We start from the raw sequence: 15,887 nt of genomic DNA, 5'->3' as shown, positions 1-15,887 counted from the left end.
CTAAATCATCCCAAATCAATCAAGAACACTTCACTTATCAGGCACGTTGATCCAGATTGTGGCTGTAACGTCCAATACACAAAAGCAATGATGTGCTTTTTAAATAATTCACAATAACAAACAAAAGCAAAATCCTCTCAAGGCTTTGATATCTTTTTTCTAAATGATCCAAATAGAAAATCAATGAAGTGAATAAAGTGATAAAAAAAAAAAGAATTCTCAATGTATAATGCTCATTGTTAACGGATATTTTATTATTTAATATCACACATCAAGGCTTCATCACAGTCTTTGTGATCCTCTATCTCAGTCGGGTCAAACTCATTTTAGTTCATGAGTCACAATTTGATCTTGAGTGAGTTACTGACTGTTACATAAACCTTTACATACAAGCCTTTTGACAAAACCTCAAGAAGTAAAGAGCGTAAATAACAATAAAAGAAACCTCGACATAAAGCCGTGTTTAGTAATGCGAAATACAATGAAATGTCCAAACAATGTCCTCGACCTGTTGTATTTCGCAGCTTTCAGCATGTAAATTCAGACTCGCAATATGGTTTTAATGTTAACGTGAATTTGAAAAGAGGAAGGTGGCTTTGTGCGCTGCTGCACCCGGGACTTCTCAGACGGTGTTTGGAGTCTCGCCCCGTCAGTGTCCACACTCAATAGAAGTGTCACTGGATTAAAGAAGCTTCTTCATATCTTCGAGTGGTCCTGCCACCAAATTATGGAAAATCTGGGGTCAGTTTCTATTTCAATTATTTGTATTTTTTTTTTCCTATAGTTGAAGGGTTTGGTCTGTTGGGAAATTTGCGACTCATGCTGTTCATTGTTTTCAATCATCTTTACTTGCATATGTGTAATTTTCTCTTTCTGTAAAAACAAGCTTGCAAAAAAATTTAAACCAAACTGTGCGATCCCTGGTGTATAAATCACAAACACTGAACAACTATTGTTAGTCATTTCTAAGTAATTCTGGCTTGGGGGCTGTATTTTCAACACTTCCACACTACTTTGCTTTTTTTTTGCACCACAATAACTTGACAACCTTCTCCGTCCCAGTGGTAAGAAGTGTGGCTTCAGCATGTCGGTGTTTAGTTAACTTCTGTTTTTCGCAGCATTCTGCTGTGGGCACACACGTGACGATGCCGACGACGAAGCCGCGGAGCGGCAGCGTGCCCCGACAATTAGGTGCCATTGTAAGTGGACAAATCTACAAAACAAAGCTAATGGCCATTAAAACTGGCAATGCAAAAGCGTCCCGTCCCCCCGTGTTGCCAAAGAGCTGGGTGGCTTCCAAGCAAATTAACATGCCCCAGCTGACTGGCCCAATCCACTCTGCTTTCATCCGCGGTCCAAGTCGGCTCTCCGCGCTCCAGGTGAGGTCAGAAAGGAGTGCAGAGGAATCCCCTCTCCGAGTATGCACACCGATCAGGTCTATTGGAGCCACATTTGCACCTCGCTCACTATGAAACCCAGCTTCCTTCGTCGCCGCTGAATTGGAGAGCAGTTAGCCACCGAGGCGATAAGCTCGCTTGATCGCATGTGATATTTGCACAGGACTGACTCTGTCTCCCCCTGTGCTCGTCCGTCTAACAACTGAAGACTCCGGGATTCGTCACACTGAAAATTGCTATTTGATCTCAAGAAAAAGTCCCCGAGGACTGGCATAAACCAAAATGTGGCACGAGAGAAAATACTGGGGTCCTCTCGTAAAAGAGAAACACTACAGGTGTAAACAAACTTAACCAACACAAACAATCCCATTAGCATTAAACCGTCAAATCATTATGCGCTAAATGATGGGCTTGCTTGCCATCACTGTGCTAATGTGTTCTGAGGATGGGTGCTTGAAAGTGAAATATGGAGGAGACAGAGGCTCGCTGCGGAGTTGGCAGTGTACTCCGGCAGCGACTGTCCTTGCAGGTAAGACAACAGTGACATTAAAACAGACACCCGTGAACCTATTTACTTTTTAAGCCCATTCGTCAACATTCTGAGGGTGAAAGCCACACATGTGCTCTTTTCAAATCCACAGTCCACCTGGGGAGCTCCACCGGAGGTCAAACTATTCTTTCCCCCCCTCACAATTACACCCATCAGAGCGGCAATGGAAAAGTCCGACTTACAGAAACACGCAGCCCAGCGGAGGTTTCGGCCCCGCCGCAGCTGTCACGCACACAAAATAATGATAAATTGAAAAACGGGAAGAATAATAAGCTTGTCAAAGTCCAGACGCGAGTTCCACTTGCAGATATGTTGCTGACTCCGGCCCTCTGGGCCGCCGTTTAAAGCCCCGTGGACTCCGTGCAAAACCTCTTTGAAATGTCTTTGAGTGCACATGTGGGTGAGCAACGCCCGCCTGCGGTGGACGTCGGCGACGGAAAAGTGACCGACCTCGAGCAGCTGCAGTACGACCTCTGCGAATGCCCCACGAAATCCCAGGCCCCCACTTTCTCGTTCAGCTCCTCCTCACAGGTACCGTTAGTGGCAGCTGAAAACTTCCGCCTTGAGGGGGGAGGAAAAAAAACACACGTAAAAAAAACACTTTAAAACAACAAACCTGCAGAATTGGAGTTCTCACCCAAATCGTGTTTTAGCTTAGCGACAGATAACCTTTTCACAAGATTTCTCTAATAATACATATGATAAAATGATGACAGCATGAGAAATGCACGGCCCCGTCTCGGTTTCCTTCAGTATACAGTAACAGTCGGCTAAGGCTTTGAAGCGAGGCTGATTTCATCACCCTCCTCGGAGCGATGAGACTCTGCCTGACAAGTTAGCAGCTAACGATAGCCGACACGCTGCTTGGTCAAAGGGCCACAGATACTGGGGCGCTCCCAATGTGTCAGATCCACTGACGCTGAATAGCCCAAAAGACCAAGAGACAAAACTGCGAGGGCAGTCCGAGATTAATTATTTCTGATTATTATATCCCTTCAACTTTATGCTTGTTTGGTTTAAATATGCATCAGCGAACGAGGCGCTGACACCTAAAACAGAAGTATAGTTTATATGTGACAGATGTCAGATCAGAACACGGGCAGTAAATATGGACACATCAATATTTACTGCCTGTGTATTTGCATATTTTCACAAAATTCAGTATAATATATTTGTTAGCAGCGTGAAGGCAGGCCATGGCTCGTACATACAGTCGAGTGCTGCATCAGGGGGTACGTATTGCTTCCTGAATAAATAAGCGGGTATCCGCCCTACACCCGCGTGAACCCTGAACGACACCACTTGGTAAAAGTGCCATTCACCCATCAAGTGTTAAAATCACGGATGTCAAATGTATTCTTGACACGAACCCCTAAAACGAGAATAGACTATAGAAATGACAGGAAATAAAACTAAACTGTGCAGGAAAGAAAAGGAGTCCGGGGAGCTTCTGTGATCTTACATGATTTTCATTAAATAGCCTCTCTGCATAGTTTCTACATAAACTGTAAGTGTTCTGAGGAAAAACGGATGTCTGGACAGCAAAATGTCACCAAAGTACTGATCTCCATTCTGTTCACTCACTTTGCAGTTTAATTGGTTAAAAAAATATATAATAATACCACTTTCAAAGCACTTTTCACAGCAGAATAAAAATTTCCCCCGCTATGTTTTGCTCCAGGTGCAGATGTTAAGCTACAAAAGGTTTCAGGCCACATGCAGTGCCGCTGGGGCAGACTCACTTGTTCTGAGCTCGGTTGATATTGCACTCTTGCCAGACACGCTCCAGCACATGGCTGGCGAGCCGGCGTGGAATCTTCCCTCCGTGGTGACTTGTTCTGTCCACGCTGAACGCGTCGGATGATGAAGGCATCTTCACCCACTTCTGGGACGAGTGAGAGTCCACTGGGAACGGAGAGAGCCAGTTTAACAGACCATTACACAAAGAAGTAGCCGAGTCACCTGACCGTGGCGAGAGAAAGGTCTTACTGGGGACCTAAGTCCCACAAATCCAGTGTTTCTTTCTTTCTTTCTTTTTTTTTTTGCTCCACTACCTGTCTGCGCCTCCTCAGGTGATGTCGGAGGGGTGAGGGTCACCAAAGACATGGCAGGCTCTCGCTGCGAAGCAGGCACTTGGTGGCCACCCGAGTAGACGGCAGTACAGTGGGAGGACCCCACAGGGGCCACGACGGGGATGTCCGACTGCGGTACCAGCACGAGGCAGGCAGGGTACACCATGCGCACGCCGCCTGCAGACACACGCGGCCATGTTGAGGGAGAAAACAAGACACTCCGACGTCTCCGGCGAGCAGAAAATACAACAAGTCTTACCGACGAGGACCTCCACCGAGGCCAGGGAGTCGTCCTCCCAGTCCATGTCCTCCGCCTTGTCTTCCGACACACGCTCCTTGGCACTGGGACTGATGGGATAGAACTGGTTCCACTCCTCTATCAGCTTCTGGGTGGGGGGGTCTGACATCTTGAACGACTGGCCGGTGAGCGTCCCGTTCAAGCCGAACGGACTCAGGATCACTGGGGGGGGAAAAAAAAAAAGAGACGAGACGTCAGCCTGGATCACTCCCGTTTCTTTTGTCGTTTTATGTCGATATTTTCTGGATCTTTAACTTTAATGTTTTTAATGAGATGTTTCAGTGCATTCAATTCAGCCCCGGTTTCTATATTTTCCCTTGCGAACAACGCACCCTCTGATCTTGATCATCCGTCCTTTCTCTCTCTCCCCCCCCCCCCCCCTTTACTGCCACCGCGCCGTCCCCATCCACATCTACAGTGCGTTGACCTTTGCAGGCGCCAATTATTGGGCAGCGGCGGCCTCACAGAGCCCATAAACAGAGGCTTATAAAGAGGGCCGCTCCTCGGCAAACACACTTGACCTCACAGACGTATGAGAGTCGCCGGGAGAAGCCATCAGTCTGCTTATAGAACAGACCGACATCCATCAGCCGGTGCAGACAGTGCCCATAAACCAACATGCATAATGCATACATATGAGCAGAGAAAGCATATGCATATCAACTGGCGACACGCATACAGGCGCGCACACAACCTGTCATCTTGCTCTGCGTCCATCCTCTTTCTCTGTATCTATTATGCATTGGAATGTGGAGAGGGGTTATAATGGCTCCGCGAGCGGCCCGGCTGGGTGGGTGTGTGAGCGAGCATTTGTTAATGTCCCTCTCTGCTCTGCCTTTCGAGTATGTCATTACGAGACTGGATGGCCTTGGTCCCCAGGTATTGATCCAGTGGCTTGCACCGCGGAGCCGCTTCCATGATAGGAAAATGGAAGGAGACAATGGAAGGGAAAAGGACACAGTGAGGAAGGACACAGTCCTTCAAGAGGAGATAGAGCCTGTGACTGGTCATCTCACGCATTAAAAAAAACCTACTAATTACAGGTTTTAAATCCAAGGCTGTCAACTATTTCAACTAATATTTCCCATTTTCATAAAGAGATATCTGTTTGTTGCTATTAATATTTAGCAAATCCTCAAGCAGTTATTTCACAGGTCTGTGCTCACTCAGTATCTCTCTGTATAGTAGGTTTATCAGTTTTTTGACAGTCTATCTATGCATCTTAATCCCTCTGTGCTCTCATTAACGTTGACTACAAACTCGCTGGACACTCCACTGGGCACACGTGCACAATCTAATACGATCCAGTAAAATCAGCAATTTAACTTTTATGAAGATACCGTAATGCTGAAATTTGCTTGAAGTTTCAGGGGAGATGTACCTTGAACTCATTTCATTCTTGAGCAGGGCAGATTATTTGAAACACCTCAGACAGTAACGCAGTCAAGGTCACCACTACCACCTATTGCAATTTTAATAATACCCATCAAGCTGAATTATGGCCTTCCTGACAGCATCGTCAAAACCAGGAAAACCATACACTTCGTTAAAGGGGCTGCGCCTCTCCCTTAAACCAATCAAATGTTTGGATTTCTTGACGCAGAAAATAACAGTGATAAATGTCCACGGTACAAATGAAAATGTACATTTTATACGGTTTTAAAATAAAATGTTTATCGACAGCCTCTGACTTGCATCTAATCTGAAGGTTAATCACGTTACACACACACACACACACACACACACACACACACACACACACACACACACACACACACACACACACACACACACACACACACACACACACACACACACACACACACACACACACACAAAAAAGCTGCCTTTACATAGAATGCTGACACGTGAAAACGTCTGCACAAGCTTTACACACAGAGAGCATTTGTTGACATGGCTGAGGGCACAGTTTGAGTTTGTATGTAGTTTTTTTATTGCACCCCAAGGAAAAATGAGCTGTGTGATGTAGCCTTCTGTCTCAATCCAGACAGGAGCTGCTTCAGGGAGGCGTATAAGTAAAAGGTATTGACAAAAAAAACAAAAAAAAAACCAAGTGTGATAGATGAAGTTGTCTGACATAATCCCTGATTGTGTTGGAGGGGTTGAGATTATCTATACAACAATACATGGAAGGGTCAAACGGACAAATGTTCCTCAAGGTTTTCAGGGTCAAATAAGTCAATTGGACGACAGAAGATACCGTGAGCATCCTCCGTCAGTGGATCAGGATGAGCGGGCAGGAGAATCCAGGGAATCAACAGGCTGTACACCTCGAACTTCCAAACAACATGTGGCTTACGTGCAGAGCCGCTCTCAACTCGTTACGCATTAAATCACACTGTAGTTGTCGAGATTATCGACTGACTGCTTCATTAAAATCCGGCAGAGTTTATTCAGTTCTGAGGGGAACAGATGCACCAGCTGCCCTCAGACTGTATTTCTGACAAAGTAGCTCTGCTGTGGCCAGCCGCGCTCGCTGTTACCACGGTAACCACGCTTGTTGCCAAATCAGCCCGAACTGAAATCATCAAGGATTACCACTTTACAATGAGACGGTTTGGACAACATTGGTTGAAATAAAATCTCACATGTGGATGTTGGAAGGACCGGGCGAGCAGGTGGCAGCTACAGATAAGTCAGACACGGTGGAATTGGGGGGGGCCCTGAGCAAGTCTTGTACCTTGAGGAATAATACTTTCTGCTTTCAAATAAACCCAAGAGGCGTTCAGGGCCCCCAGTACAAGTAGCTTGTGAGACAATGAGTCCCTAATGTGCCTCAGACGACGTCAGCAAAAATAACCCAGAGAAGAACAAAGGTTTTTTTTTTCTTTTTTTTTTATGTTTCCGTACGCAACAACATCCACCGACGGCCGATCATATTAACCTTGATTAAATTCAAGCCCGCTCCGTTTACGCTTTCGTTTTGGCTGTTCCTGCCGCACGCGTACAACTCCTAAGACCTGAGGGCAGTTGTGGAGAAGAGATCAAATTCAGCGCAATTACGGAAATGGTTTACCGTTTCTCATCTCCACCCCACCCCACCCCACCCCCATCTCCACCCCACCCCACCCTCCGCTCCATCCATCCCTTCTGCCTCTGCCTCTCTCTGGCCGTGAGTCTATCTGCGGCTCCCTGAAGACATGTCAAATGTGCTCAGATCAGTGTAATGGGCTGAGAGTTCATTACATTCGCTCTGCGCCCTTTTATGAGGTCACATCCTGGAGAGCTCTGCCTGCCGGAGCGCTCTGCAGCACAGCAAACCAAGCTTGGCAGAGGTGAGTGTGGGAAAAGAGAGAGAGAGGAACAGAGAGAGAGAGAGAGAGAGAGACAGAGGACAGGGGAGGAGGAACTGGAGATGGATGTACGTCGGGGGGGGGGGGGGGGGGGGGGGTGGTGGAAGTCAGCCCTTCCTCAACGCTATGCTTGGTTAGCCAGGGGGAGATACACTGCGGTGGCGAGAACACGCACCTGATTGCACAACGCCGCACAAAGACGCGCACGTCTGCTTCGTTTAGGCACGAATAGATCGGCGTGTCCGAGGAGGGTTTGAGGGCGTGTCCAACATCGTCTTAATATTTCAATCTCACTACCAGAATAATCACACTACTTCTCTGTGAAATGCAGCAAATGTTTATAAAACAAAGTTTATAAAAAAAAACAGCAATATAAGCAGTGGTGGTGGTACATGGTGGTACATGATAGTATATGGGAGACGGTAGTACAGGGGGGGTAAATGGGGTACATGGTAGATAGAGGTAGCACAGATAGGCAATTAGTTATCAGTGACTATTAGATGCCGACCAGCAACCAACACAATAAACGCAAATGACTAAATAATAACGTCAACACCCCTATTGGAATCCATGTGACAAATCCCAATAATAATAATTCTATTTTCACTGGAGGTAGCCGCGTATAAGTGAGGGGTATTATCACGTCACTTCAGCAGGGCCCTGGAGAAAGTGACAGGGCTGGCTCTGCAGGAATTACTGGTAAATGGACAAAGTGATCACTATTATTACTCAGGAGAGGGTTTACAGAGAGAGTAGGGTTGAATCACATCTAACAAAGCCCGAGAAAGGAGGAAAATAAATTCCACTTAAGGCTTGTAAGTCACTCAATTTCTAGTTTTGAGGAAATAATGAAGCCCTTTATTAGGAGTTTAACGATTGCAAAGTCACATTTTAGATATTAGTTGCACGTAGTTTGTATTTGTGTGTATTCTGAGCTTTGTGCGTCGATAACTTACACAGTTGTCATTCACCTATTACTGAATTTGTGTTTCTTGCTTCTGGCTTGTTACTTATTTGTCTTTCCTCCGAGTTTATTAAAGATATGCATCGTCATACAGCAGCAGTGTCAGAGTTCTTTCAGCACCGACTTTAATGTTTCCTTGTATCTGATCTTAGAGAACAGTAAGACGAGCGCTTCGTCAGCTTCCGTGTTCAACAATCACCATCTCCGCACTGTCACGGTCGTCAGTTTTTTAGACTGCGGCAAACAATGTGGTCAGACTTGACTCTTAAAGAAAAGAACGAGAGACACAGCTCTACCTGGTTTATTTGATGTCACAGCCTATAATTACATAACGCACTCAGCATACTTTAAACCGTCTGAACCAGATGTGTCAATCATGGTGACTCTTATTATTGATCAGCCCTTTGAGGGTTGCTGTCATCGGCTCAACAGCATTTTAAAGTGAAGCAGTTTCAGTGCCTGGTTACATGAAAATGCAACTTTTTGAAAATGGCTCCCAAGGTGGAACTTTCCAAACAGTATAAAAGCTTGGGCTCCGACGAGAGAAAGCACTAAAAAACCCACAAAATAGTTCTTCTGCACATGCTCAGTAGATGGACGATAACAACATCTATTAGTTGAGAGTTGCCCAGAATAACCACCTGATTTCATTGTCTCTGTATATAAATATCGTCTACTTGCCATTTTTAGCATTTATAGCATATTGTTCTCTGCGCGGCTTCATTACCAAACCTAACCAACCAACTCCTGACCCTACGTTAAAACTACATTGTTTAAATGCTTCTGCAGTTTCCAGGGAAACGGACATCATTTCCATAATGCTGCCGTGAAAACACAAAATTATTCTTGAAGCAAAAATGCAAAAACAATGTTTTTATTAGAAAGGATTGTCCTGTAAAGAGGCCTTAGTGAGCTCCGCAAACAAGAACTAAACCTCCAAGGCGCTGCTGTGAAAGCGAACTACTCCCCTGCAAGTGAAATTGCATTAGCATTCAATCTATAGCGTGAGAGTGCTGAGGAGTTCAGAAATTGCTAGTTCAGACTGTACGTCTTGTAGAAATGATGCTATTGTTGCGCTGGTCCAGCTTGTTGAGATCAAACGGGGATGAAATTAGTTTGTCAACACAGACCGAGACTCTCGAAGGTAATGCACAGATGAAAAGGGGAAAGTGAAGCCAAGCACGCTCAGATGCGTGCACTTTAGACTGTTAAAAGAAGCCGCCCTGAGAGCGGTTCGGGTGACACGTTGTTTAGTCAAACTCCCGCCCATTAATGTGACTTAATGCTGCAGAGGGATCACTCAGGGGGCGTCAGCAGGAATCCAAACCGGAGCTGTGAGCGGCGGGATGCGGCGTGCGGTCGTACCTCTCCCTGTGATGTGAAGATGACAGGATGGATGTGCTAAATCTAATCATTCACAACGCAGGCCATTTCCTCTGCCACGCAAGCTGAAGACAGAATGTATATTATCGTCATTACATTAACATTTCGACGTGTGAGTGGAAACGCAAGCAGACAATAGTTTGGGGAATTACACAGTGTTTGGCTTGGGCTGGCTGTAATGAATTTAGAGCCAATGATGGAATATCATTAGAGCTGCAGATTTTTATAACTACACTACAATATAATTTAAAGTGACTACGGAGGCTTTTCTTTAAAACTGGCTGCGAGCCAATCTGTAATGAAAGACAGCCCGACAGCAGATTATATATGCATTATCTTGGCAAGAGCTCCCAACACAGCGCGGGCAGGTTGCTAATGTATTTCATTCAAAAAAATTACACCCCTGCACTTAGGCTGAGCATTTCGGATTTATTGTTTACAAAAAAAAAAAAAAGAAAAAGTAAATCTCTGACAGCACATCTCACTTATTTATGTGGCACAATCCACCTTATCTACTTAAGCCAGCAGGGTTGTGCTGCGCTCAGGAGCCTAAATGGAGTCTTTGCCACTTGATGAATTCAACTTGTATGTCACCACAAGCAGAAGAAGCCTTTTGTAAACTCACCACAACAAGTGCCAAACTGAGAGCATCACTCAACGTGACTGGAGCTTTCATTACCATAATTAATTGTGCTCCACGTGCAAGTTAAATATATTGAATAAAACGAGGATGAAGTCATCTTAAACAACACAATGGACATCTTAAGGTTCCTCTGACCGAATAATGAGATGCACAGGAAAGTTATTGCCCCATCAATCAAAAACAAACAAACAAAAAAAAAAATTGCACTGTTATTTATGGGAACTGAAAGGCATCGAGAACGTTGTTGCTCCACCCAACAGCCACGATATGGTAAATAGATACGTGTTGCTGGACGATATTTTCAACCATTTGTCACCTCTTCCTTTGGAGCACAGAGGCTGTGTTTATGATATAAAGATGCCCTGTATGGGACAAAGTAGGTGGCACAAACTTTGGAAAGTAAGTATGAAAGAAGGCCCTAAACTCCCACCCATTAATAATGCATTATATTTATGGCTACAATAATAAAATGTCCTCGTATTAATCTCCTAAAGCTGAAGCCACAGAGAAAATTGCTTTCGTAGTTTTGAGTTGGGTGCAAAACCACATTTCTGTTGAGGGGAAAACAATCAATATGTGATCATTTGTACATTTATTTCCTTCAGACGATTCCTAAACCAACCCTAAGAAAAACACATCAGGAAAAGATAGAAGCTATAGGCTAATATCCGTGTGTCTATATTTATAGACGTGCAGGAGAAAAGAGCAGAGAAGGCCTGAAGTGAAAACTCTTGTTTTGCCCGTCGACACAGCAGAACTGCTGGAAACGGTGAAGTGAGCGGGAGTCATGACACAGTGGAGGCCAACGCTGTTATCGTCAGTCTATTAGCGCATGTGCAGAAGATCTATTTACCCTGACCTTGGTGCGTATGCGCAGTGTTTCACAAAAGTTGTGTTTTCAGTGCGTTAGCCTACGACAACTCGTATCTATCACACAGACTTCTATAAACTATGGCCACTAATTCAATTAAAGAACTAACTTGAAATCTTACAATTTCAATCAACATATAGGCATTTTTTTTTTTATATATATAAACTTTCAAATAACCTGTAATAGTCATTTGGAGTAATTTCACCTGATCTCAGGTTTATGTTTTTAAAATGATTAAAATAACAATCACACCACTATTAGCGGTGAAACCAACAAACGATAATGATGAAAACACCCAGTCAGCCGGTTCCAAAAAAGCTGATGTATAAAATAAAAAAAAAGGAGGTCTTTATTATTTCTCTTTTACCCTGGATCTTGGTGATAAGCTGCATGCTGTACTGTACACATCACTGAACCGAGTGTGACCAAAGTTGAGGTGAACAGTGTGTCTGATTACGACGGTGCGTGGCCCTGCACTTGGGGGGTTCAAATTAAAGTGACTCCGCAGAGGATGACTCGCCTGTTTCAGCCGTGCTGATGTGGCTTTTCAGGAAAAACGTGGGCATCACACGTACCGACAACCTATTTAACAACAATCCGTAGGCAAACCTGCCTTTATGTTTACAACTCTCAACAAGTTTGCATACGGGATTTGCTTCTAAGTGGCTCCGGGGAGGGAGGGGGGGGGGCTGCATAATTCACAAAGGACGAGATGTTTACTGTTGTTGTGTGGCGTGTTTGCTTTAAGAGTTTGCGCGGAGCTGGCGGGTGAAGCGGAGGACTGACCTTGGAAGGGACTGGACGCCTGCTGAGCCAGGGTGAGGTGCTCCTCGGTGAGGTGGTAGACGGGCTGGTGCTGGTTGATCTCCACGCTGGTGCACACGTTGCTCTCGCCGTGTAAGAAGAAGGTGAAGGCGCAGGACAGGTGCTCGCTGAGGGGAGAGGAGAAAAAGACTGGGTGACTCATTTGCCACCCGGGAAGCTTTTCAAAAGACGCGAGGCCCCACAATGGATAACTCCAATAGTCTTGAGAGGCGGACGGCGGGGGTGTCAGATAGTCTGCGCGGTGAGAGAAAGAACGAGAAGCAATGGTACCGAGAAGAAAGGTAGAAAGTGTGATTATAAAAACCCGTGTCTTTTTCAGACTGAAGATACAATGGGATCTCTCTCGTCTCACTCATATTCTGCTTCAAAACGACCGACTGAATAGAAAAGATGAAACCAGTGATAGGCCGATAGCGCGGCGTACAGGAGGAGGCTACAATCTGATACAAAGACGGCTGTTCTGAAATGTTCGGCGCACATTTTCATTCAGATAGATAATAATGAAGCGAGCGCTTCATCCTGGAACAGGAATCCCTCCAACATGGGTGGGAGTTTACAGTTTTGGAGCCGTAAATAGCATGCGCCTGAGTCAGGACGGCAGTGAGTCAATGCAGCTCCACTCACAGGTGGCGCGGTGTGTGTGTGTGTGTGTGTGTGTGTGTGTGTGTACGCGCGCTTGCTTCGGTACATCTCGTGTGTAAAAAAACAAAGGGGCAAGCCCTGGCTAACCCTGGCGTTCTTGCCAATAGTCTCAGCCACAAAACAGTACCTCCTCTCTCACACACGCACACGCACACACACACACACACACACACACACACACACACACACACACACACACACACACACACACACACACACACACACACACACACACACACACACACACAAGCTTTGCTTACAGCAACGCCTGCCTGTGCCAGTCTGACCTCAGCAGTGCACAAAAAAAAAAAAAAAAAGACAAGTTAAAGAGGGAACAGAAAGCGAGGACACGGCAGACGGAAGAAGAGCAGAGCTGGGTAAAATGCAGGGCATTGTCTGCAGGCTTCCCTCCTCTCTCTCTCTCTCTCTCTCTCTCGCTCTCTTCCTCCATCCCTCTTTCTCTTGTTCAACACACACTCACACACACGTGCAAACACACCGGGACAGCGTGACAGACGAACGACCAAATGAGAGCGGACGCAGTGCATTTGGGAGTGGATCAAAGAGGGTCGCCTTCTCTGAGGATTTGGTTAAGCAAATATCAGTCTTCTCTCCCCGTCTCTGGCGCTCTGACACACCTACTCTGCAGAGGATTAAAGAGAAGGAGCAGAGGAGGAGAGCGAGGCGCTCGGAGATGGGAAGAAAGAGAGAGCACTTCAATAAGATAATACCACCTACGTAGTGAAGAGATGCCCTAAGCCCTGCAGAGTTTGACATTCATCTTAGACTTCTTTTTCTGGCAAAATAAGGAGGCTCTCATCTGTGAATATTGTAATTCTATAGCTGGGAGCTTAATGAGGACGGTTAAGAGCCGGAGACAGACAGCAATGTGCTCAGTGACGCCACCAGAGTATGCAAATGTTTAGTGTTTTGGTGTCGGGACAGCTACTGCCATAAAGTTCAAAGACCCGTTTAATACAATATTCACATGGCCATATGCAAATGGGGCCGGTTATCTGTGGCTGTGATCACTCGTGTCCTCCGAGCCGCGGCGCAGCAGCCCCGCGAAAAGCAACTACAATGGAAGTGATGGGGGAGACAAACTGTACTGCGAAGCGCCCGCTCTTAAAAGTTCATGTGAGGACAGGGTACGGCTGCCAGACCCAGTCACATGTTGTTCAGGCAGAAAGCCCCGCCACACTCCGCCGTTTGCACAGAAATCGAGGGGGTAAAAATCCTCACAAGTCGGGAAATTCTACACCGAGAGGAGTGTACATTATTACCTGTTGTAATTACAGACGTCCTGATCGCAGGGCCACTTCTTTATGTGAGATCGGCTCGATCAGATCTGTGCTGCGGCTATAAGTCACTGAGTGGACGTGAGAAATGATGCTCAGCTCTGTTCTGACACGTCAGTTGACAAATTCTACAGATTCACTAAATTCTTCTTCTTTTTTTTTTTTTTAAAGAGCAGAGCACAAATCATTTAGCGAGCTTCCAGTTTTTTTTTCTTTTTTCTTTTTTAGCTGACAGTAAGTGAGATATTCTGTGGCTGGAATGACAAAAATAGCTCCTGTTAATTCGATGAAGTGAATCTGAGACAGACGCCAGTTTAACTGGGCAGAAAGATGTCGGCCTGAGGCGATGTCGCGTTAGCGTCGCTGGGCTAAACATGACAGCGTGCATGCAACGTCATGCAAAAAACCGCCGTGTATGGCAGCACATTTGAAAATGACACGGCGGCATGTTATGAAAACAAAGTGGCGTTACGGCACGAGACACGTTTAACTCAACGGCCATCGATTTCTCGTCACAACACCAGCTGAGCCAAAGTTCTTCTTCTACTTCATTTCTTGGGTAAATGCTTCAATGCCGCAAGAGGTTTCCAATGGTGGAACCAAACCAGCAAGACAATTGTAAAAATAAAGTAAAATGATAAAGCATAGATAAATTAGATTTTTAATAATTTAATTTGATAAAATTTTTAAGAAATTTGAGTTGAGCTATCAGTGACGCTGTCGTTGCTATCAAACGAGCCTCAAAGCCATGCTGCCAGGGTGGGTTTGTAGAAACATGCATAATGCAACAGCGATAGGAGAAATGTTTTAAACATTTCACTGTCGAGATCGTATTTGCCTCTCGGGATAATCAAACCCACAACTGAGTCTACGAGAGTCTATTCCAGGGGTCTGCGACCCGCGGCTCCGCAGCCCTTTTCTGTTGTGAAGGTTTGGCAACATTTTGTATGTCATAAGCATGTCAGACTAATTTTCCAAATGATTTTGGAAAGAAAAGAAAAAAAAAGTTACAAAAGGCCACAAAATAAAAAATAAACAAAATAAACTTAAACACATGAAAAATAAAATAACATCAGAATTGGCTGAACGTGCTCGAAAGAGCTAAAAAGGAAAAAAAACAGTTTAAATAAATAACTAAATTGTAAAATGTTTTGAATGGATAAAATGTATACATTTATGGTTAAACTCTTTAAAAGGAAGAAAAACATTCATAAAAGACTAAAAAGACAGTGAAAACTGGTAAAATTAAATCTATTAAAGTTTCTTTTAATTAAAAAGCTGCGAAACTGCTATCGCCCGGCAACAAAAACGAATAAAAATAGAATGTTTAGTCTTCTATATTCCACTTATGAATCTTCAATGCAACATAAGAGCATTTTTGTCGAAATGGCAAAACACAGACATGTTTTTGTGGCGCCACATGAATTTTGTTTGGTGAGAGAAATTGTTATTCTGGTCATAATGGTTGCTGACGAGTGGTGTAGTCTGTTATGATGAAAAAAATAAATAAAAAAAGTAAAAGTAATTCATAACATGAATCACACTTTTTATGACTCAGATGTGAGTCACTGCATTTGCCGATGAACGCGGCTGATCTCAGGTAAAAGGAGTGAACAACAGGAACAGGCTC

The 15,887-nt window shown here is 44.8% G+C and overlaps 1 protein-coding gene across 1 annotated transcript in view; it reads right to left on the bottom strand.

Annotated features, from left to right (window-relative positions):
• med13a (mediator complex subunit 13a) overlaps positions 1 to 15,887 on the bottom strand; it is an 86,672-nt gene that overhangs the window by 28,207 nt on the left and 42,578 nt on the right. The window contains exons 4-8 of the mRNA XM_080508853.1: positions 12,279 to 12,424; positions 4,279 to 4,479; positions 4,002 to 4,196; positions 3,690 to 3,852; positions 2,398 to 2,508 (exon numbers count right to left, since the gene is read on the bottom strand). Coding sequence (XP_080364979.1) covers positions 2,398 to 2,508; positions 3,690 to 3,852; positions 4,002 to 4,196; positions 4,279 to 4,479; positions 12,279 to 12,424 — 816 coding nt within the window. The remainder of the gene's footprint in view (positions 1 to 2,397; positions 2,509 to 3,689; positions 3,853 to 4,001; positions 4,197 to 4,278; positions 4,480 to 12,278; positions 12,425 to 15,887) is intronic.

The sequence above is a fragment of the Blennius ocellaris genome, assembly GCF_963422515.1.
Source record: "Blennius ocellaris genome assembly, chromosome: 14".
Taxonomy (NCBI): domain Eukaryota; kingdom Metazoa; phylum Chordata; class Actinopteri; order Blenniiformes; family Blenniidae; genus Blennius; species Blennius ocellaris.
The sequence above is the reverse complement of the archived record's forward strand: the minus strand, read 5'-3'. Positions and strand labels throughout refer to the sequence as shown.